Source organism: Equus caballus, chromosome 1, assembly GCF_041296265.1.
Source record: "Equus caballus isolate H_3958 breed thoroughbred chromosome 1, TB-T2T, whole genome shotgun sequence".
NCBI lineage: Eukaryota > Metazoa > Chordata > Mammalia > Perissodactyla > Equidae > Equus > Equus caballus.
In genome coordinates, this window is record NC_091684.1 from 18,964,829 (window position 1) to 18,988,176 (window position 23,348).

At 48.5% G+C, this 23,348-nt stretch overlaps 2 protein-coding genes across 31 annotated transcripts in view; one reads left to right on the plus strand and one right to left on the minus strand.

The window, feature by feature from the left end:
• The window catches only part of NRAP (nebulin related anchoring protein), a 69,901-nt gene extending 62,927 nt beyond the window's left edge, over positions 1–6,974 (plus strand). For all 30 annotated transcript variants that reach the window (XM_001495882.5, XM_070260782.1, XM_070260652.1 and 27 more), the window contains 5 exons: positions 89–193; positions 3,546–3,653; positions 4,923–5,234; positions 6,015–6,146; positions 6,713–6,974. In XM_001495882.5, coding sequence (XP_001495932.3) covers positions 89–193; positions 3,546–3,653; positions 4,923–5,234; positions 6,015–6,146; positions 6,713–6,817 — 762 coding nt within the window. In that variant the 3' untranslated portion in view covers positions 6,818–6,974. The remainder of the gene's footprint in view (positions 1–88; positions 194–3,545; positions 3,654–4,922; positions 5,235–6,014; positions 6,147–6,712) is intronic.
• HABP2 (hyaluronan binding protein 2) overlaps positions 6,967–23,348 on the minus strand; it is a 33,737-nt gene continuing 17,355 nt past the window's right edge. The window contains exons 3-13 of the mRNA XM_023639126.2: positions 21,166–21,276; positions 19,316–19,423; positions 18,009–18,125; positions 16,921–17,040; positions 16,264–16,435; positions 14,980–15,077; positions 13,615–13,870; positions 12,368–12,510; positions 11,498–11,632; positions 10,000–10,145; positions 6,967–7,592 (exon numbers count right to left, since the gene is read on the minus strand). Coding sequence (XP_023494894.1) covers positions 7,428–7,592; positions 10,000–10,145; positions 11,498–11,632; positions 12,368–12,510; positions 13,615–13,870; positions 14,980–15,077; positions 16,264–16,435; positions 16,921–17,040; positions 18,009–18,125; positions 19,316–19,423; positions 21,166–21,276 — 1,571 coding nt within the window. The 3' untranslated portion in view covers positions 6,967–7,427. The remainder of the gene's footprint in view (positions 7,593–9,999; positions 10,146–11,497; positions 11,633–12,367; positions 12,511–13,614; positions 13,871–14,979; positions 15,078–16,263; positions 16,436–16,920; positions 17,041–18,008; positions 18,126–19,315; positions 19,424–21,165; positions 21,277–23,348) is intronic.

Below are 23,348 nucleotides of genomic sequence, written 5' to 3' on the forward strand. Positions count from 1 at the left end.
GGAGGGGCAGGAGGGGAGTGGGCCTGCTTTCCCCTATGACGTCAGCAAGTGCTGTCCTGCGTTTCCTATGAGCCTGTCTTCCCCGCAGCGCCTGTACCGGTTGGGGGATGCGGAAGCCCTGCACAGGTTCACCGTGATCCCCGACCACCCTGACTTCGCCAGAGCCCGCCTCAACGCGCTGCACCTGAGCGATGTAAGTGACCCGCTGGTTCCTGTCGTGTGCGCCTGTTTCTGTGAAATTGTCTGTGCCCAAACTGGATTTGATTTGTTAAAAAAAAAAAATCCTAGGAAGGAGGACTTGGAACAGAAAGAGTGGGACTGAGAGTGGGACCAACTGCATGTGTGACTTTGAGTCACTTTCCTCGCTGGGCCTCAGTTTCCTCAGCTGTCAAATGGGGAAAGAGCTGTGCTAACTGACACCTGTGGCTTCTTCCAGCTCTCACAGTCTGATTCTGGGCCTGGTTTCAAAGACCTCAGTCGTGTGCCAAGTAACCATCAGGGGAGTGGTCCCCTGGCCCTGCAGGTGTAGACACCGGCTCTACCTGCTGCCTGGACGCGTCGCCTTGGCCCTTCAGAGAAGTGGAACTTTGGAGACGGAGTGGCACGTTCTCACTCTGCAGTTTGCAAAGATGCTGCAATTGTAGCCCATAGGGTCCCAACACAATTGGCTCCTTTGTGCGTGGGCCTGTGGCCTCCTCCACTTTAGTTTCCCTCAGATGTGTGCCCTTTGCGTGCATAACCAAGATGCTGTTTCCTAAACCCAGGCTTGTTGTTAGCAGGGGTTGGAGGCCCCTGGTTGTAATAGAATAGGCGGCCGCTCTGCCAGCAACGCTGTGATCCTGGGATAACAGGTAGCGAGGCGGTGGAATCAAAAGACGTTGTCAGATCCGAATTACACAGGCCGAGTGTGTCGGCCTAGGGCAGTGCGGGGCCTCCCAGAGTCTGGCCATTCTTCCCTCCCTGGCCTGGCCATTGTGTCCTGGGGCTCCGTGCAGATCAGCAGCTGCTACTGTTCACCCCAGAGGTGGCTGCCTCGCAGGGGTTGGCGAGAGGCGCCTTCTAGTTAGCGTGTGTATTAGTTTGTTGCGTTTGTAAAGCCCTGTGGGATCCCACGCAGTGAATGCGATGGTGCTTTGTAAATATGAGTTATTATGACCATTTGATGCTTTTGAGGGATGCGTGAGGGATAATTTTAGAACAGCAGCTCTGGTGGGCTGACCTCCATCTGGGGAAGCAGGACCTCCCCCTCAGCAGAGTTTGGACAAAACATCCATCTCATTAATGCTTCAAGGATGGGGGAAGGCAAAGCCTCCATCTGAGGAACTATTGGAGGCCCCTAGCCCTGGAAACTGGGATAAAGCTTCCGGTCCATTTGGGGCCCAGCTTAAGGAGGACAGCCACCCCAGGTTGGTGACAGAAGCATCTTTCCTCTCACAAGGGACAGCAGTCTGTAGAGTCTCGGAGCTGAAATTAGCTGCCAGGGCATGCGGATATGGAGAACTCATGAACCTCTTTTGAAAGAGCACTTCTTCGGGGGCGTGTGGAATACGCACAATTGGATCAAGTGCTCTGTGAGGAGGATGTGGAGGGAAAGTGACCTTCCTGGGCAAAGAAAGCCATTGAGATGTGTAAGGCAGCCGAAATAACTAAAAATCAAATGACTCTAATGTGTGAGGATGAGGACAAAACTGTGCCCACTGTGATAAAGAAGAGGAACGCCCAGGGTTCCGAATCAAAGAGCCTACGGAATCTAAAGGCTCCCAGTGGCAAGGCAAAAACCTCAACCGAATAAAAAAACTCAGGGAGGAAGTGATGACAATCAAGCAAATAGTACACAGGGAGAAGTTACCAGGAGGAAGGGAGTCAGCACCTTGGGGAGAAGCCCAATTGGGGCCATGCTCTCTGGTTGACCCCCCAGTTATTGAGATGCGGAAGCTGGGGTGCATTGGACACCAAAGTGGGGTGGCATTGGAGTTGGACATTGTGTGAAGTTTGGTGTCTTACCCAGCCCAGATCCAGTGTGGAGACTCTTATTAGGGAGGCGCTGACGGTCCCCTTGCCAGGGACTGATAAAGGTTTAATTCTATTTGTTTCTCTAATGTTTGTGGGGCCACCGTAACAGGGAGCATAATGCAAAAGAGGATAGTTGGTCTGCCATTTTCTGAATGCCCCTTCCCTTCTATATATCTCTCAGTCCTGCCTGCTAAACTCGATAGCGAGCCAGCAAATCTAATCGCTGGGGCCCTGTTTCAGATCCAGCCGTTAGGTGATTACCCTAGTGATGATTGGTTCTGTATTTCTAGGCCCTTGAACACGGTAGGTCTTTGGCTCATGGTTTGTGGTATTGGATGTTGAAGTTCAAGGTGACAATGAAGGTGAAGGTGATGACAGACAGCACTACATGAAAATGATGAGATCCACCATGCTTGGCCCAGGCACTTTGCGGTCCCCTCTAGTTGCACGCCCAGCTGTGGAGTGGGTGAGGCACTGTGCTTGGTATCTGCCACTCTTCCTTTGCTCAGTGCTCCCGTCTGCTATAGAACGGAGCCTCAGCCTTGACTTCTATTTCCAAGTGACAAAAGTAAGGTTCTTAAGGGCCCCTGATCTCCTGCGGCTCACGGAATGAGTGAGTGACCGACACAGTCTGGGGCTGTCACTTTGTCCTCTGCTGGTGATGGGCCTCACCTGCTGTCTCCCTTCTGTGTGGCTGAATAAAGGACAGCCCTCCACTGGGACCTCCAGATGACTCCTTTCATGGAGCCATTCCCTTATCTTGAAAAATAATATTAGCTACGTGAATGCACGGGAGATTTTGATGCCTCTCTTGGTGATGTGGGCCTACCTGGGGACTCAGAGGGTGTGATTACAGACTCCCGGAGGATGTGTGAGAACAACTTGAAAAGGGGAAAAATGAAAGAGGAAGATGTGAAAGGCACGGGTCAGAAACTCGGTCAGGTTCTTGACAATGAGTTTCATTCAGGTGAAGGCCCTTCCCTCAGGGCAGGCACCAGGAGAGCAGACGGGAGGCAGCCTGCTTCATAGCCATGGTGCCATGTGGCATCAGAGGCAGCCGAGGGGCCCCCAGGAAGTCACTGGAGCTAACGAACACCTGGGAGCCGAGACCTGAGGAACAGTACTTTGAGCGTGTAGGAAGAAACAAGGTTCTTGAACTTTGAGTTCTGGTGCCTCGAAGCTGCGAACCTGAGGCACTGAAAATGAATGCAGCGACAGGAAGGAGTGGGGTGAGGGCCTCTGATACCATGGGGTGTAGCGAATGAGCCAGACCCACAGACTCCAAGACCCACAAGAGCAGGGCCTGATGCTCAGGTTGAGGGCTTAGAGCTGAAGCCCTTCATGGCCAGCGCCCCCAATCCCAGAGCTGGGGAGGTCCTCAGGATGGACATGGGGCCATGGGCTCTGCCATTCCAGGCACCAATAAGGCAGGAGGCACGTGTTCTGGAACTGCTCCTGCTGAGAACCAACAACATGCCAGACATGGAGTTACTCACTCCCTGCTCACTCCTTTCCTTCTCTCCCTCATCTAGAAAGTCTACAGAAACTCTTGGGAACAGACCCGGGCTGGCGGCTATGACTTCAGGCTGGATGCCATCCCGTTCCAGACTGCCCGGGCGTCCAGGGATATTGCCAGTGACGTAAGACCTCGTGCTCTTTCTCTCCTTCTGTCACTGATAGGTTTTGCTCTGGTTTTCCCAGTTCTATTGAAAGATAAACTACCAGGAACCAAAACTGTTTAGTTTTTAAATAGTGTTTAGTATTTAAAGTGATAGAAAAAGACATTATTTTCTAGAATCTTAGCCAGAAATTTGGAATTGGGGAAGGTTGTATTCCCACTCCCTGTCTTTCAAGAGAGGCACTCTTAAAAGTCGAGGCACGTGTACCTAGAAGTCAGTGAACATGTAATTGATTTGTTGATACACAATCAAGGGACTTCTTTTAGCTGAAGTGCGGTGTGACAGGGTAGAAACAGATTAGATTTTTCTCCTTGATTGACTCGAGTTCAAATCCTGGCTTGATCATTTATGGATTGGCTCTGTGGTCTTGGGCAAGTTGCTTAAATTCTCTGAACTCAAATTTCTATATCTATGAAATAGGGATCTAATACTTGTCTCCTAGGATTAATGTAGGAATGAAAACAAAATGATTTACCGTGTCACACACATAGCAGGTCTTCCAAACATGGCAGCTATGATTATTGAAGAGGAAGGTATCATGGACTAGCTATGTGATCATTCATGAATGGCTTGTTCTTAGTGCACAATGAGATAAGTGCAGAAATCAAGAGCAAGCTTTTAGAAACATAATAGCAATTAGACATTATAACATCCAAGCACGTGACTGGTGGACTCATCTGGTTGAGCAGGATGGAGGCTGCTTGGGGAGTTATCAAATGCATGTGGTACCATACATACTACTCACATACAATGGGGCCGCATGTTGGACTTAGATGGATTGGAAATTTATAAACAAAGTGAATCCAGTCCTTCACTATAGATGGTTTGAGGAGCATTGGACTGGGTCCCTGAAAGCTGGAAAGAATCAAAGGAAGAGAGACTGCTGAGAGAATGGGCCCACTTCTCTTCCTGTTGGATTATTAATTACAGCAGCAATAGTACCAGTAGCCACCACTCAGTGGGCATGAACCTGTGCCAGACGTGAGGCTCAGCCCCATCTCGTTGAATCCTCTCACTGTTCCATGGGGTGGAGGCTCATTCTCCCATTTTGTCAGGTGGGGAAACTGAGGTTCAGAGAGACTTAGTAACTGGCCCAAGGCCACACAGCTAGAAGGTAGCAGAAGGAGACACAGATCCCTACTTGAATCCAAAGCTGTGCCCTTAAACCACTGTTGAACATCCTGTGGACTGGCGCCACCTGTGACCCACCTCTGCTCCTCTGACCTGCAGTTCCGGTACAAAGAGGCCTTCCTCCGGGACCGGGGCCTGCAGATCGGGTACCGCAGCATCAATGACGACCCGAGGATGAAGCATTTCCTCAGTGTCGGCAGACTGCAGAGTGACAATGAGTACAAGAAGGACTTTGCCAAGAGTCGGTCCCAGTTCCACAGCCGCCCAGACCAGCCCAGCTTCCTCCAGGCCAAGAGGAGCCAGCAGCTGGCCAGCGACGTGAACTACAGGCAGCCACTGCCCCAGCCCACCTGCGACCCAGAGCAACTGGGCCTGAAGCACGCACGGAAGGCCCACCAGCTTCAGAGTGATGTGAGCTGCCCCCACCTGCCTGGCCGAGGCCATTCCTCTGGTCCTTCCTAAGAGATGGCTGCAATCCCACATTCCATCTTACCTCTGGGAGGAGCCAGGCTGAGAGAGAATCCAGGACACCTAACACTTTAGTGCCAGAAGGAATCAGAATAATTGCAATTTATGGAGTCCTTATTGTGGGCCTGGCTCTCTGCCAAATGCTTTTCAAGTGCTGTGCCACATAGCTCTCACAACAACCCTGTTACTGCCCCATTTTACAGATGAGGAACCTGAGGCTTAGAGAGGTTAAGTGACTTCCTCAGGATCACACAGCCAATGAGTGGCAGACCAGGGATGTGAACCCCATTTGATTTGATGTGAGAGCCCACGTTCTGGATTACTATGCCATACACTCTCCCAGGGATCTTTGTAGCTCCCTAACCCAGCCCTTGAACTTTCTCTGGGAGGAAACTGAAGCCCAGAGAAGGAAAATCACTTCTCTAAGGACACAGAACAAGTTAATGGAGGAGCTTGGACTTGAACCACGTCTCCCCACCCTCTGCCCCCATTTTAGCTCCCATCATTGATGGAAAGATGCAAGGGATAGTGACATGCTGGCCCAGCTCACAGCACATTGGGTCCTCAAGGCCAGGGAGTTCCTACTTAAGATGAGTTAGCTCCCCTTGTCCTGGCTTTGCTGACAATGACATAGTCTCCATCTCACAGTGGCCTTTTTAAGCTTATCTGCTCTGTGGCCAAACCCTGCTGACATATTCCTCTTCCTCCCCTCCTTCCCCCAAGGTCAAGTACAAATCGGACTTGAACCTGACCAGAGGTATTGGCTGGACACCTCCTGGCTCCTACAAAGTGGAAATGGCCCGGCGGGCTGCGGAGCTGGCCAACGCGAGGGGCCTGGGTCTCCAGGGGGCTTACGTGAGTAGCAAGCTACAAACCCAGCCCGGATGGCAAGGCCATGGGGAAAGGCAAACTGATTGTTTCTTTTCAAACTTTATTTTTGGCCAAAGGTCAGCTGGCTCTAAAGAGGTGTGAAATGCAACTCGAGCAAGGCGCCTAATTTCCTGGGTCTGAGATGACCAGGCGATGACCCCCGGGTTAAATTCCTGCAGGGTTTTCTGTGAAGTCACAGCCATTAGTTGTGCGGAGACAAGCCTACCAGGGCTACAGCAATCCCAGGCCACAGCAGCACAGGCCGTGCTGACTGCTTGCTCGTTCCGTTTGCAGAAAGGGTCAGGGACTTGCTGTCTACAACAGTCTGGGTTTTGAACCCTACTTTGTTCAGAAGAAAGACACCACATCTGAACGAGACATTGGCTTTGCTTCTTTCTTATTCTTGCCTTGAGGATCTTTTTTCTTGGAGGAGGGAAAAGGAAGGGGAGGACGAACATCTGAAATGCTCCCGGGGCATCTTAGACAGCTTGTCCTGTGGGAGAGGGCGGGAGCTTCATTTTAATTTGGGGACGTATGTTTGATTTCTGCAGGGGGGGCCAGAGGCTGTGGAGACTGGAGAGAATCAGAGGGGGGATGTGAACCCGGACGCCGCTGAGATTCTGCACGTCAAAAGGAGGAGGGCTCTGCTGTTGTGAGTGAGCGGCGTCCACCCGGAATTCTTGAGAGAGAAGCTGCAGAGGAAATTTGCACGCCAGACATGCTTACCTGCCTTCAGTTTGGACGAGCTGTAAAAATGGCGCACTAGCCCATCCCCTGATCTGCCTTTATTAAAATAACACCTCTCTGAAAGCAGATGGAGAATGTTGTATTTTTGGTCCTCTATCTAATACTGAGAAGTGGGTGGCTGGTTCTGTTGCGTACCTTGGGTGTCTGGGAGGAGGAATAAAGATGTAAAGTGACTCCCACCCAAGCTGGGCGTTCTGAAATCCTGCATTTACAAATGTCCAAGGTGAAGGCAGTCTGTGAACACTGATTTTTCTAGAAGGTACACTTGTTCGAAGGGAAGCAAACATAATATATTTTGGGTTGATTCTACCGTTTCTTGGGTTACCCAGGAGGGAGCCTGATGAAATGGTGGAAATGCTGGTCCAGGACGCCCCAGGCTGGGCAGCTGTTTTCTCTCCTTAGAGCATGGACACTCCGCTGCATGGCCTCCTGGGGGCTCCAAGGGTGTCCTTTGCTGCCCGCGAGGCCTCGCCTTGTCTGGGTGCTGTGGAACACAAGCTCTGAGGTTCGGAAGACATCTTAGAAACTAGCCTCCCTTTGCATGGTGGCTTTGATCCAATTCAGGAATTTGGTAACTTGAGTGTAGACCCCTGGCTTCTTCCCACATTCCAGGCCCCAGCTCACTATCCCATAGACATAGTAGGTGCCATTCTTCTCACAGGTCAGAGGGCCTCCAGAGTCACCCTAAGGCAAAAGGACATATGAGTTCAGCTTTGAGAATCAGAACACATTCGGAGGCACCCCCCACCTTCTGTGAGGCGATGCTAGGGGTGATGGGGTGAACTCGTGGCCAGCTGCAATGGGCTTCTCTAGAAAGCAGTGACAGGCTCTTCCTATGCCTCACGTGACACAAAGCTCTGGAGGGAGAGAAGTGAATACCAACCCACATCCCTGAGTCAGGGAGGGCTTGGCAGAGAAGCCGCAGGGCCGGGGTCACAGCACCGTGGTCCCACCCCCACCTCCTGACTCTTAGTGAGGACTCAGCCACACAGGTATTATTTCTGTGAGTTCTTAGGAGCCCTCGACTTCTTGTTCTGGCAGGGACCTGGGGGGGTGGGTGGGGTGCCCTATTTGGATAGAGCTCTCCCAGAACCCGCAGGACGCACACAGGTGGGGAGGATGGGGCTCAGAGGCAGCGAGGCCTAGATGTTCAACGTGGTGTATGGGGTTAGATGTTCTGGGTTCCAAGCTGGACCTCGGTTTCTCACACTCTAAACTGTGCATAGCAACAGAGCCCACCCCGCCCCCAGGGTTCTTGTGAGGATTAATGTTTGAAAGTACATGGGACAGTTCCTGGTTCAGATTAAGCCCCCAGTTGAAGTGGTGAGGATGGCGATGGTGAGGAGGCAAGCAAGAGGGTGGGAGCTCTCAAACACACTGCAGTTTACGCTCTACAACGGATCGATTTTTAATGACTTCTCTCTTTTAATCTTAGCCACGACCTTATGATCTTATGGATACGTTATTTCCATTTTATAGGTTAGGCACCTGAGATGGGAGAATTATCCTGCTGCAATGGACTGATTGTTTTTGTTCCCCCAAAACTCCTATGTTGAAGCCTAATCCCCATGTAATAGTATCAGGAGGTGGGGCCCTCTGGAAGTGATCAGGCCATGAGGGTGGAGCCCTCATGTGTGGGATTTGTGCCCTTATAAAAGGACCTTAGAGAGCTAGCTCTCTCCCTCCACCATGTGAGCACACGAGAAGTCTGCAGTCTGCAACCCAGAAGAGGGTCTCGCCAGACCTTGGCCATGCCGGCACCCTGATCTCGGGATTCCAGCCTCCAGAACTGCGAGAAGTAAATTTCTGTTGTTTAAGACACCTAGTCTGCAGTAACTGGTTATAGCAACCTGAGCAGACTAAGCCACTAGGTTTAGACTAGCCTCACTAAGTAAAGGACAGAACCAGGTTTCAAACCCACGACTGTCTGTTTCCAAAGCCTACAGGTGCAGCCCTTGCAATACCCAGGCAACTGAACGGTCTGTTTTCTCTCTCCTCTTCCAGAGGCTTAGGCAAGTCACACCCATCTGCCCATAGCCCTCCTTTGAGTCGGTGGACGTCTGTGGCCCCTCGGGAAGGAACGGAGGATCACAGTAGAGCCACAAACCCTGGAGAGAGTGACTGTGATTTCCCTTCCCTAAGTGGGCTCAAGGCTCACAGATCATTTTTGGGTTCCTTTGTAGGAGGAACTAGGATTTGAATGTGTCCGTGAGGGGCTTCCTGGACAGTCACGTGCTTTGAGAGGACAAGAGGCAGAAAATTCCAAATTTAGCTGTCCCCGGGAGTCGAGGAAGGACAGCTTCCTGTGTGATGGGGCCCCTACAGAGAGAGGGACTATGGGGAGTGTGCTTTGACTTGGGCCCAGGGCCAGAGGTCACTTCAGCATCGGTAGATGGAGCCACCACCATCTCCCTCTCCAGCAGACTCTGAGTCACCACAGGCCTCAGCAGCTTGGGGGCCCAAAGGTCCTGGACTGGGGGGAACGTCAGACAGGTCCTAGGATGGCCGTGGCCACAGAGGAGCCACTCAGCCACTTAGTTTGCTGGAGCTAAATGTCTCTCTCTCTCTCTCACACACACACACACAATTAAATCCTAATGATAAGTTAATATTATGGTGAATTCTCTGTGCCTCTCATCTTTCTCCTCGTAGTCACTGGTCTTTTGGACAGTTCCCTGCTTATTGGGACTTTCAGACATGCTGCCCGGCACTGAGGCCAGAAGTACCCTCTTCACATTTAAACACAGTGGAGCAAATTGCTGCTCTGCTACTTACCACCCAGGGGCTACAGGCCAAGATAATTCCTCTAAGCATCTGTAAAGTGGCGATAATGACATCCCCTTCACCAGAGTGTTGTGAGAATTAAATTAGCCAATGACCCCAAAGTGACCGCTGTGGTTATTATGCTGAGGCATCCTGGATTGATGTGGATTCAGATCTGCCAGAGGACAGATGTGTCCACCTGTGCCTTAGCTTTATGGCAGGTGGGCCTCTGAAACTGCCTCCCAGCCCAGGGCTCTAAGGGGCCTCTGTGCCCAGTGTGAGATCCTGCCAGCCTCTCCTCCTCCCAGTGCCATTCGGAATCTCTGACCTGGCAGGAGTCTTGCCCAGGCTTCTGAAGGTTTCCTGCACAAATCATACTGTCATCGATCATGTGGTCGTAGAGTCGGCGGGAGTTGCACAACGTATTGGCGATCAGCTTGACTTTGGCATCCAGGAGCTGGCGGGACCCTTCCCCTGGGGGACAGAGAAAAGAGGTGGCCACTGTGGGGACCAGGGTGGCACCTGCCCCACCAGAAGCCAGCAGTGGTAAAAAAAAAAAAAGGGCTTCCAGCTTGAGTTCAGGCAAGAAGGAGTTTGCCAGGAGATGGGCAGAGAGGCCTCATCTTCCAAGGTTGGGAAATTCCTTCTAAGCTCTTTGCGTTAAGCCTTTACCACGCCTTTACAGACCTTTAGTGCTGCGCTTATCACAATACGGCAGAGTCATTTATTCCCTCCTCCGGCTCCCCAACTACACTGTGAGGTTGGAAGGGCAGGCCTGGTGTCTTAAACCCATCTTTAATTTCCCATGCCTGGCAGAGGGCTAGTGTGGAGTTGATTCTTGATGGTTGATCTTCTAGATTACCTGCTTCCCAGAGCAGACATCTCATCCCCTAAAGAACCTCTATTCTGCTCAATCCATTCTGGTCGGCATGGTGATGTTGAAAGGTTTAGATGGACTACAATGAAGATAGCTACAAAAAGCATTTTCTGGTTAACCCTAAATCCAGAAACCTTCTTTCCCAAAGTCTTGTGACAAATTTGTATATTACATTTCACTTTCTTCATGAATACAGGCCTATTTAAAGTGACTCGTGCTTTCCCATGATTAAGGACAAGATCTGGGGGGAAGAGAAATCTACTTTAAGTATTTGAGGAAGACTTGAAACACACTTCTGAATTTCATATATTAGAGCATATAATCTTTTAGTACTATGAGGAAAGTAACCCTTTGGTTACTTTCTTAGAAAAGACCAAATCCTAGAGACAAATCCATAGCTTGATTTAACAAAATTTTATAGGATGCTGGCTATGTGGGGAACCCTGACCAAGGCACTGTGGGAGAGACAAAGATGAGCAAGACTGACTCCCACCCTCCAGGGGCTGACTTAATGAACATCTCTAGAGAATTCTCTCATCTCCTATTGTCATGATTCCAAAGATAGGGGGTAAGTATGGTTATTGGGGAACAAAAACTCAGCTGTCCAAGTGACAAAGCCAAGAATCTAACGCAAGTCTGTCTGACTCCAAATCCACCTTCATTCTAATCTACCTATGGGAAGAAAATGGTCTCCATGGATACAGGACCATTGCTTGATGAAAATCAAGGATCTAGGGGTGGGGGCCAGGGACAGACATGGAGTTCAGGGAAGACTTCTTGGAGGTGATGAGATTTAACTAGAGTCTGAGAGTTGAGGTGATCTCTTTCTCTTGATAGTCCTTTTTCAATATAACACTGATTTCAAGTTCAGAAGGGCAGTTGAGTTTGACCCTTTCTTCTCTGGTTGATGTAGCTCACCTGTCTCCGGAAAATGCGTGGCCACACTCACCTGTTTCTGTAACACCCCAGCCAGAGATGTGACACTCAGTCCCAGAGGGAAAGGGGTCATCGGGCAGACATACAGTCTTCACGTATTTGGACTCCAGGGCGCAGTGACCATCCACTGGCTTTAACTTGAGCAAAGCTGGGTAGAGAGAGAAAGGTAATGACTTCCTGTCTGTCAAAGAAGCATTAGCTTGAACTTGACTGGAAGGTGGTCATAGCAAAGCCTCAGTCCCAATGCCTAAAAAACTTCTTCCTCGGTCATTCCATTCTTCTAACTTCTGCCTGAGGAGGAGTAACCCTTCAGGCTGAGAGTAATATCAAGAAATAATAGTTGAGTTTGAAATAATTTCTAATTCACTTTTTAAAAATAGGCTTTAAGGGAGAAACAAAGATATTGAGGAAGGAGGGAGAGTGAGAGGTCTGTGAAGAGAGAAACAGAGCAGCAAGCAGCTGAAGTACAGTATTGCCCGCCGGGTGCCAGATGTGCATGGGGACACATTCGCTCATGTCACTTGACACCCAGGAAGCTAACAGTTGTACATCAGTGCTCCCTCTTATGGAAGAGGGAGCTGAGGCTTAGAGAGGTAAAGCTGGCTAGTCAGTGGGGGAGCTGGGATTCAAGGCTGAGCTCTTTCCACAACACAACATTCCTAGCATCTCTTCCTCTCAATTTAAGAGCTTGTACATGTGTATCAACAACCCTAATGCAAACTTTTAAGAACTATAAAGCTCTGGAATAAATTCTCTACCTTACAGCATCTGTGAGGGACCAAAAAGATAAGAGCACCTTCTAGAACCAAACTTCAGCTTTCCATCAGTAGAGAAATCCACCCAGGACAAGACCCATGGGCGGTCCATGATAGAAGAGACTTGCCAATATCATTGTGGGGAATCTCATCTCTTTCGTTATAGTGGCTGTACTTGAATATCTTCTCCACTCCAAAGCTCTGCTCATGGGATTCTGTCTTCTTCAGGTCCTGGTCCCCTAGCACCACTTTTAGATGCCTGGTTTTTATGCTGCAAGGGAAAGTACGATGATCAGGAAGAAGCCCTGGGACTTGAGAGACTGGAGCCAAGTCCTGGTTCGCTCCTGGTGAGCTATGTGACGTTTGACAAATGACCCAACCATCTGCAGCCTTGGCATCCTCATCCGTAATCATCATCTTGCTCACAGAACTTTGCTGTGTGGTCCAAATAAGATAATGTGAGAAAACTGCTTTGTTAATGGAATAGTCTCCAAATTTAAGCTATAACTTGTATCCTGCATTTCCTGGGAGACCTCTCATTCCCCCCAGACTTTGCTAAAGGGCAGCCAATTAATGTCATGAACAAATATTCTTGGGAGATGCTAATGTTTGCATGTTCGGCCTCTCTTGAGGAACACCTCCTAGAATCCCAGAAGAAATTGTTTAATAGCAAAGTGGGACTAGAATACCTTCAAGGCCATCTTCAAAACCTGGGCTACCTGGGACCAGCCCCGACTATGAACTTAGGGAACTCGGGAAGGTGGTGATTCTTCAGGCTCCCCAGAGATGCTGGCTTCTCTAAGGCACACAGGAGTCATGACACCTGGCCTGGGAGGCTCGTTGGTGATGGCATCAGATGGGAGCATGTTATTTTTCTCTATTCAGGGCAGGGCTGGAGAGGTTCAGGAAGCAGGTAGATCTAGGTTTGCAGCCGACTTGTCCACTTACATCCCACATGATGTTAGGCAAAGTGCTAAACCTTCCAAAACTCAGGGTCCTCATTTATGAAATGAGAATAAGAATCAGCTCGATCTATCCCTGTGCCAATAATTTCTGAACATTTGCTCCTTACGAAGATCTCAGCTAGGCGTGAGGGTTACTACAGTTAATAAAAGATCAAAATCTATGTCTTCCCTCGGCTGGTCTTCCAGGGAATAGTTTTAAGGATTGAATGTCATCATAGTTGTGATGCACATGCTAAGCATGCTAGACATGGCAGCTCTTTTCCTTCTGGTTTCAAGGAGCCACTCTTTTGCTCTTGGAGCTAGATCAGCCCAGATCCTGCCAGAGTCACCAACATGCTGCTCAGATGGGAAGGAGAAAACAGCCCTATAAACCCAAGTCTCCCTGGCCTCTGCTTCCAGCAGGCACCTACTCAGTGCAGTGGGCGGCAGTGAGCACCCAGCAGGGGTGGATCAGCGCTCCCCCACAGTAGTGGCCCTGGGGCATGGAGACGGTCTGCCGCAACAAGGTCTGCAGGGACGCCTGCCAAGGGTGCTTGCCCGCCGTGCTCTTAAAGCCCCCATAGATCCTCTTGGCCTTCCTCCCTGCTGTCTCGGTCCTCCCACACGAGCCGAACTGTGAAAACGTGGTCAGGGGCTCTGTGGGGTCTTCCTTGGGGCCGGCAACATCTGTGAGACACAAGAAAGACACATCACACTACTTGCTCTCCCTCTAGATCCTCAGAAAGACCTGGTAAGAAGTATGACTGAGTCCAGCAGCTTCGCAAGTGTCCAGAGCTAAGAGTGCATCCAGGGTGGGCATATAGCAGGTGCACAATTAGTATTTGTTGAATACGTTAATTAATACACCAGTCTATAGAATTAACAATGAAGATGATGTTTTTCCTTCTTATTTCAAAATGTATCACACACACACACACAAAAGACATGTGTGTAATATATAAATCCATCACTGGGTACGTACTTGACTATTCATGAATGCATATGTATATTTTGGAGGTTTTTTCAGTGTATAGGGGAGCATATCTAGAGGAAGTAGAGTGAGAGATATAAGATATTTGCACAGATAACTATCATACAAAGGAGAGAACAATAAGTGTTGCACTGAGTAGTACTATTCCATTCCATGGGGTTTTCAAGGAGGGAGAGATTATACTTCACTTGGTAGATCATGGAGGGCTTCCTGGAGGAGGGATGACTTGAGATAGTTCTCAAAGAAGGGTTGGCTATGGACAAGAGCAGATATGGGATGGAGTAGTATAGACAGAGATGACCATAAGAGCAAAGGGACAGAAGTGAAACTGTCCAGGGAGGTAATCCCATTGATCAGGGTGGGAGGGTGCATTGTTCTAGACATGGGTAGAGAGGTGGGCCAGGGTTGCCTGGCAGAAAGACTGTGAGGCTGGAATTCAGTCCATGTTGCATCCTGAGAAGCTATGGAGGCCAAGCCAATATTTTATCACCATTGTACACTGAAGGCCTGGCATAGTGCCTGGCACACGGCAAGCAATCAATAAATATTTGCTGATGCACTAACTGGGAGTCAGGAAACATCAGTTTACAGTCGGCCCACTGGCCTGAGTTTACAAAGGTATCCAAGCCTGCTCAGCATTCTGAGAGGGGAGCAGAGGATCAGGCAGTTGGGTTGCCAATGGGATGGCGATTGGTAGAGCAAGGGTGGTGGGAGGACGAGGGTGGGAGAGATGGATGCCAGGAACATCTGTCTATGGATCTGCAACCTCCCCACTACCAGGGCCTCCAGACAGCCATGGTCTTACCTAAGGCTGAGCAGGCTGAGATATCACAGTATTCCCATTTCACTTTCCCATGGTTTACTTTAATGAAACACCAGGGCTTTTTGTCTCCATCGGGGTTTCTAAAATAAAAAAACAAAATAACCCAGGTCAAGGCTTGGTGAACACACAGGACCTCATTAAAGGACCTTTGCATAAAAGAGTACCAAGTTCTTGCCCTCCCCCTGGGACCGCATTCCATTCCCTTCCTCCAACAGGTGAGCAAACTCTGGCATATAAGGATGGGCACAGTTTTTTGGTAAAGCCTTAACTTCCAGAGGAGAATCCCAATGACCAGGAAGTAGTTCACAAGCCTTATACCAGATCCATAGGACATATCAAATTGTTTGCAGGAAAGGAAATGAGATTCCTGTTGAAGATCCTTATTTGTCAAGAAAGTAAAATGACCATAGAAACATGGTGAGAGTAGGGCTCCCCTGCCCAAATTTCCAAATTCCACGCTTGGGAATTCTCTGAGCAAGGCCGCCATGGGGTCACCCTGAAGACAGCTCCTTGATGGGAACAGCTCAAGATGGGTGAAAGTGGAAGGTAACTTGTGTTTTGTGCAAGGAAATCCTCTTGTTTAGTGGAATCAGTTTAACAGCATACCAAAAAAAAATCCCTGCCCCTTGATTGCAGATAATGTATGCCCTTGGCCTTGTTTAGACATTGGGAGGAAGCCAACAGAATGGTCTGGAGGCAGCAGAAGGGGAAGAAGGTAATTAGTCATCCCCAGGAATAGAAGTGGCATTATCCTTACTTGCGAAAACCTGAACATCCTTGTAGCAGAGACTACGATGCTCATAGACATTCCCTTTTCTCCTCTGCGTTTCTCTCTTGAAGTTATGTGGGTCTATGTGAGACTTTTTTCGGCCAATGAAATATGTTTGTAGAGATGATGTGTGACTTCTAGGTTGAGGCAGTAAAAAGCTCACACTCCATTTTCCAGTCTCTCTCTTCCCTTCTTGGGTATTTGAGCAACTTTGTGGAGCTAAGAATCTCCCCTAGTCCCCACCCTACATGACACATGTATCATTAGTGAGAAAGAAACTTTGATGTATTCAAGCCACTGTGATTAGGGGGTTGTTTGTTACAGCAGCATACCCTAACCTATCCTGAGTAGGAAAACCTCCCTAGAAAGAAAGCTGATGAGGTCAGTGCTCCATTCCAAAGTTTCTCAGCTGGCCCAGGAAAACTAGGAGGAGGGGAATGGACAAATAAACCCTGACAAGCAGTCAAGACTGAGCACAGGAAGAAGATAAGTTTTACCTGCAGAAGTTGTGCTCCCCAATCCCATGGACCTCAGCATTCTCCATAAACATGTTGTAATTCTCCTGCAAGAGGAGGTGGGAGTTCCAGTAAAGGCATAAGTGCTGGTTGACTGTCCTACTCATTTTCCCTCGGTAAGAGTAGCCATCACCAACATAGCAGTCATCAGAACCTCGGAGAGAGCAGGCAGGGATGTGAGAACTGAGAGCAAATGGCATGCTGCTCCCGAAGAGGACTTGGCAGGTGTATCAAGTGGTGAGAGGATTGGGCCTGAATATTGATCACCCTGAGATTTCACCACAAGGTCCCAGAAGGAAGGTGACTTGAATGTTCCACATTCAACCCAGTTTAAAAACATGAACTATTGTGGTTGTGGTGGGTGCTTTAATTGTGGCTCACACAAGAACGGGTGGCATGGGTTGAGGCCCAGGGATGCCCAGGTGTGTTTGATTTGCCTGCACTGCATCCAAGTTTATTCCTTTCTTTACACGGAGCCAGACAAACCCTATGCCCGTAGGTCAGAAGGCTGAGGCAATAGTAGAGTTTGGAAATCTTGACTTGAACCTCATTCTGGCAACAAAACTCAGAGAGACAAGGATTCCAGAGGCCTCACTTACGGCCCTGAGTTTCTGATGAAGTGGTGGTTGAGACCCCTACCTATTTCACAGAGTCTCCCCTGGAACCCATCAGGACAGGTACAGATAAACTTGGATCTCCGCCTATGCCGGGAGCAGGTGCCACCATTTTGGCAAGGATTTGGCTTGCACACAGGAACCACTGTGAACACAGGAAGTGAGGCCAGGAAGGCTCTTCAGAAGCAGTTGCAGCTACATCTGAGATGACGAGGAGATATGGGTGGGACTCTTCTGGTGTCCATCCTTTCACAAAAGATGGGTCACCAAAGGGGAAAGACAGACTCACTGACGCTCTAGTAAATATACACACAAACCTTAAGATCATAAACAAGCATGAATGAAGCAATATGATGGCGGCCATGCAAAAAAGAGTATATAGTCATGCGTAGCTTAACAACAGGGATACATTGTGAGAAATGCATCATTAGGCCATTTTGTCATTGTGCAAACATTATTGAGTATGTTTACACCAACTTAGATAGGATAGCCTACTATACACCTAGGTTCTATGGAACTAACCTTATGGGGCCACCATCATATATGCAGTCCATCGTCAACTGAAATGTCGTTATGTGGTGCATGACTGTATAAGTAGATGGGTCACTCAGGAAGGAATAACAAGAGGCATAGCCTTAGCAGGAATTTGGGGGCCTGTCTGAGCTAGAGTGAAGCTCGGTTCTGTCCCTTGATAGCTGTGTGACCGTGAACAAGTTAGTTAACCTCTCTGAACTTCAGTTTCTTCATCTGTAAAACTCTTCCTTGCAGTGTTTTTGGGAGAATTTGAGAGAGAAAATAAATTTCTTGGGACAATGCCTGACTCATAGCAGTGACTTAATATAGATTTATTACCCTACATGGCCCATTCCAGGAATAGACCAGGGCTTACTTCCTGGAGGAAGTGGGTTTCAAGATGCTTCTTTCTGGATGGGAAGGGACACAGATCAGGACTCTCTAGAGATGATGAATCTTAAATAGTCCTAGTTAAAAGGGCCATCTTGGATGCCACTAAAACATCGGATGTATCCAGACTGCCACACAATAGGACTCAGACACCTCAGGCACAAACCAGGAAAGAGAGAGCCTAGCACAGAAGGGGCCTCCAGCACTTACCTGTGGAGCAGTCTTGACCCGTGTAAGGGTATCTGCAGGCACAGTGGTAGTAGGGAGGACTCTGAGTAATGAGACATTCACCTCTGCCACAGGAGTTGTTCTTGCACTTGCTTTGCACTGTAGGAGATCCATAGAGAAGTAGGGCCAAAGTACAGGACATTATTTGGGGATACCTGTACACTACAACGTTTGGGGCGGGGCTGGTTGAGAGCGTTTGTGCCCTTGTCCATGGTCCTGAAACACCATGCTACCTCCTAGACAAGGCTTTTCTCTTATCCTTGGGTCATGGATGATTGCTTCCCAGTTCCTTCCAGCGCTCACAGTCTTTATTATTGTATCTTTATAAAAGTTTTAATAATTTTTACACCTTCAACAAACAAATAGAGCTGCAATTTGAGTTTCTCCATTTCACAGCTGATTTTATATTTCATTTACAGTTTTGTCATTCTTCCAAGAAGGTGAGGGACGAACCTGGGTACTATGCTTGTGCCTGATATCCCAGATCACCCTGAAATATTTATTGAAGGACGTGTAGGGTTGAAAATGGAAGGAATAAATGAAGAGAACACAGAGGAAAGAAGTCAACTGTAAAAACCTATATAAAGACCCTCACTGCTTCCCCCACTCCAGTTAAATGGTTGCCAGGTGGAGCACAATCCAGGTTCTATCTAGGGGTGCAATTAGCCCATAGAGCTCTATTCCCGATGCGTTATTACATAGCCTCATGTTATGCCCACAAGAGGTCACTAAAGGCAGGCACAGCTTTATCAGAATCTCTGAGCGAGGATGGCAGGAAGACAGAACATGGAGCCAGGAGTCAGGCACCAGGGCTCTAATTTCTGCTCTTCTCCTAACTAGCTGCGTGACCGTGAGTGAGTCCCCTGAACTCTCTGGGCTCCCTTTCTCTAACTGGGCTGGTTGGGCCTTTTGTGCCCTGTGATCCTTCCTGCTCTCTCATTTGAGAACAATATTTCTCTGTTGTAGTCAGTCTAAACACTCTAAACAACAACAACAAAAGTCTTGAGTTTGTAATACATCTTGGTTAGAATCCATCTTTTTTCTCCTGTTAGCCTCAATGTTCTCATCTGTAGAATGGACATACTAGCCCTATCTAACATGTGGGGGTGAGGATTCAGTGGGATGCTGCCTGTGACCATGCTGAGGAATCCATTATGCATGATTCAACATGTGTGGTTACAATCCTTTCCATGGGACCCCTCAGCCCTTCCTTACTCCCTAGAGTTGGAGGAGGGACAGCCTCTTGTTCAGCTCGGAGGGCGGAGTGAATCCAGTGAAGGTGCACTCACCGTTCTGACACCTGTTTCCAGAGAAGGGTGCTGGGCAGCTGCACGTGAAGGTGTTCCCATTGACGAGGCAGTCCCCATCATGTTCACAGGGGTTGGAAAGGCATGGATCTAAGACATGTGGGCAGAGGTCAATGTTTGCAATGAACAGCAGATGAGAAGCCCCCTCTTGCTCATTGAATTTCAGTGTCCTGCCCAAATGAGGAAATAACCACACAGCCAGTGATTGGGGAAAGGGAGCTACATGCATTGCCTCTAAAGAGCAAGGACGGGCTGGCCCCGTGGCCGAGTGGTTAAGTTCGCATGCTCCACTGCAGGCGGCCCAGTGTTTCGTTGGTTCGAATCCTGGGCGCGGACATGGCACTGCTCATCAGGCCACGCTGGGGCGGCGTCCCACATGCCACAACTGGAGGGACCCACAACTGAGAATATGCAACTATGTACCTGGGGGCTTTGGGGAGAAAAAGGAAAAAAATAAAATCTTTAAAAAAAAAGAAAAAGAGCAAGGAAGACTGCAGTCACACGGCCAGAGAGAGGGATTCAGGTTAGCAAGAGGACAGGCGGGAAAGAATTGTGGCTGCCTCTCCTCGGCCTGGCTTTGGACGGGGCCTTTCTCATTGAGAAACTCCTCTTTTCCATCATCAGTGTTTTTCTCCTCCCAGTCTCACTGGGAGTGCCACAGGGTCTGTCTCTGATGCTGAAGACATTTCACAAGCCTGAAGACCTCCCCTACTCCCAGGGCCCGGGGGTGGAGGTCAGGACTGGGGAAAGAAAACCCACCCCTAATGAAACATAGGCTTTCTGAACATCAGGAAAGAAGACCAAAGGCAAGAGGGTGACAGAAGAATTGACGGCGAGGAGGAAATGACCCAGTGGCCTTCATCTTTCTTCAACTACTTGTTCAGTTAGATTTTGTCATATTTCATCTGTGTCTCTGGCTTTTCATGGTTGTCTGAATGGATCCTCCCTTGGGGAATTCTTTATCCTTCTGTTCACACACATTGTTCTTTGGTTCAGGCACTAGGATCCCTGGGCCTGGCTCTTGTTTTGATGGTCCCTTCTGATGTTCCCCTGATGCCCCGTATCTTGGCCCTGCCTTCCAGGCCACTTCGCACAGTTACACAGCTTTTATTCCAGTTGCTAAGTGCTTTCCATTCCTTCTCCTGGTTTAGTCACATGGCTTTGCTTGGGCCCAGCTTCTCATTTTCCTTTCTGTCCCATTGCTTGGGTTAAGTAGCCACAAAAACAAAAACAAATGTGGTAGAAGCACATGTGTGAGTAAATACACATCCACACACACACACACATACACACACATGCACACATACATACACATACACATCCTAACAACTGTGCAAGGCTTCTGAAGAGTAAAAAAGTAAAAGAAAAACACAGTACAAGTAGAAGGGAAGAAAAGTTCCTACGCCAAATTTGTGAACACTACAATCTGATGCCTAATGCTAACTCAAACTCTTCTTTGTAATTAGGCCCACCTGTAATCAGAGCCACAGGAATGATTTTGAACATGACTCCTATTCACGGTGTTAGGAGACCTGGGGATGAGGCACTAACTTGCTGTATCAACTTGGCTGAGTCAACTCCTCCCTTGGCCTCATTTGCTTCATCTATCATTGGGGATGAAGACACTGTTTCCAAGAAACACTCGCATCCTCATAGTGTATGATTCTACCTGAAAAAGAGCCAGTCTAACTAATTTCTTCCATATCTATTTCATGATGCTGGTCAGAGAGGAGGAAGAGAGAGAGGCCCTTGCGTATGTCCACGCATAAATTCCCCTCCAGGTGTGCTGCCCTCCTCCCAGGAGGGCCCCCCAGGGCAGCTTTAGTACCTACCATCCTCTGTGTAATACCAGTCAGGATTCTCAGGGTTGGCAAGAGTGCTGCTGGTGCTCTCTTCCTGGTCGTAATACTCCTGGCTGTTCTCATATTGGTCTGGGGTCCAATCTGCACAAGTGGGAGCAGGACAGAAGAAATCACCATCATTAGACCCAAATAAAACAACATTTTACTTTGTTGAATGCCCTTTTTCCCAAAGATTTAAAAGTCCTGAAGGAGGAATCGTGTCTTTCCAGCTCCTCACACTGATGGGGTGGACAGAAGGGGTCAGGTATCAAGCATTTTTGTTTGGAGAGTGTTATGACCCAGCCAGGCAGTGTGGACATTGGACAGTGTCAAGAGCACCTGACTGGAAAGGGGCAGAGGATGGAACTGTGACGTTGGACAAGCCAACTGTGTTCTTGGTGCCTCAGTTTTCTCATCTGTAAATGGCAGGAAGATGATTGGGGCCCAGAAGGTCTCCAAGATCCCACAGGAGAGCTGCCCAAGGTCATATCCAGTGGCACTTGAGTGCCTTGTTCGGTGGTTCTGTGAATGAAATTTCTTGATGGGACTGTATTTAGTCACTTCAGCTTAATGAGGTCAGAGAAACTTGTCACCGTCCTCTTGGTTGCAGCATCAAACTTCTCCCAAGTTATATCTATAGAGTCATCGTTAACAGCTAATATTTATTGAGCCTTTACTATGTACAAGGCCTGTGCTAAGCACTTTATAGGAACCATCTCATTTCATCCTCATGAAAATCTAGGAGATGTATTGTTATCTTTACTTTTAGTTGAGAAACCTGAGACTGAAGAGGTTAAAGAGGTTTGCCCAAGGTCACACTGCTAATAGACGGCAGGATATGAAGTAACGCAGTTTGCCTCCATAGAACCCCTAAATTGCAGCAGCTCAATGGCAACACTCTGTTGCTTCAACTGGCCTCTTACGCTGCCTCAGATGCAGCTGCACTTACCCTTGGGAACGGGGTTCAACCATCCCCACTGCATATCCAGCCTGCTAATGAGGAATCGCCCAAGGACAACCTTGAGAAGGCCCATGGACCTTGCCCAATGAACCAGATGGCATTGTATGGAGTTGCCCATGGTTATAAACTCCACATTAGGCCAGTCCATTGGGAAGAGCCGGTGTGTGTAAGGCTGGACTCAAGTCCTTTGTTGTCTTGGACCTTGAAAGATATTGGTAGCTCTGTGGCTCATGGAGAGAAGTTTGGGATTTGAAGAAAGTTGGTTGACTTTGCTCTCTCCAGCTGGCGGGAGTGTGGCAAGTAGGCAAGTTGAAGCTGTTAGGAAGCCGTCGGGTGATGCATATGATAATGAGGCAGGAGCACATGCAGATAGCTGACTTGAAAAGGCACTCCCACCGAGCCAGCTGATGGCTAGAGGATGGCGCTTTACCTAAGCCTGATTATCAACCACATTATCTTCCTCGTCTCTCAGTCATTCCCTTATAGTCTTTATCTCTTTGGCTTTTGAAAAACCGACTTTTGCACAATGGCTGTTTTATATTTCCCATTAAAATGGAACTATCTTTTTATTTCTTTTTTGAATACGCCAACTCTGGTTCCTTGCCAAAGTTTCACCTCATTTATCACAGTGTCAAGTCAAGACTCCCTCTGCTTGCTCATTATTTCTCCTGAGCTCCTTTTCCCCACTATGAAAATGCTCCCGGAGGAGGCCACCTCTCCCAGGACGAGGATCTAGGTTGAAGATAAGGCCATTGTCTTCCCGGAGCAAATAAAGTTTCTTTCCATCTAGCGTGATAAAGCAGAGAAAGAGAGTGAGAAAGTGGGAAAAAAAATGCTTTTCTGAGTTTGACATGAAAGGTTTCAAACTGACATTTAGGAGAGACAATGGGGTTTGGTAAGGAGATGACTGCAACGTTTATTTATTTCTTTCTTCTTTGGAGAATTTATTTTTGTTTTTCTAACAGTGGTTTAGAGATAAGTGCCTTTACATTGCTCCTGTCATTTCCCCCATCACTCCCCCAGGTTGAGGGTCAGACTGGCTAACCTTGGCTAGGCCATTGAGAATCCTCCCCTTTGCATATATTTGAAGACGGGGAAGAATTTTACATAGATGGAATGATGTGACTTTTCCAGTTGACGAGGGATGGAGGAAATGTCTGCTGGAGGCTTTTGACTTGAAACCAGCCCTATTACCAAGGCAAGAAGTCCCTGC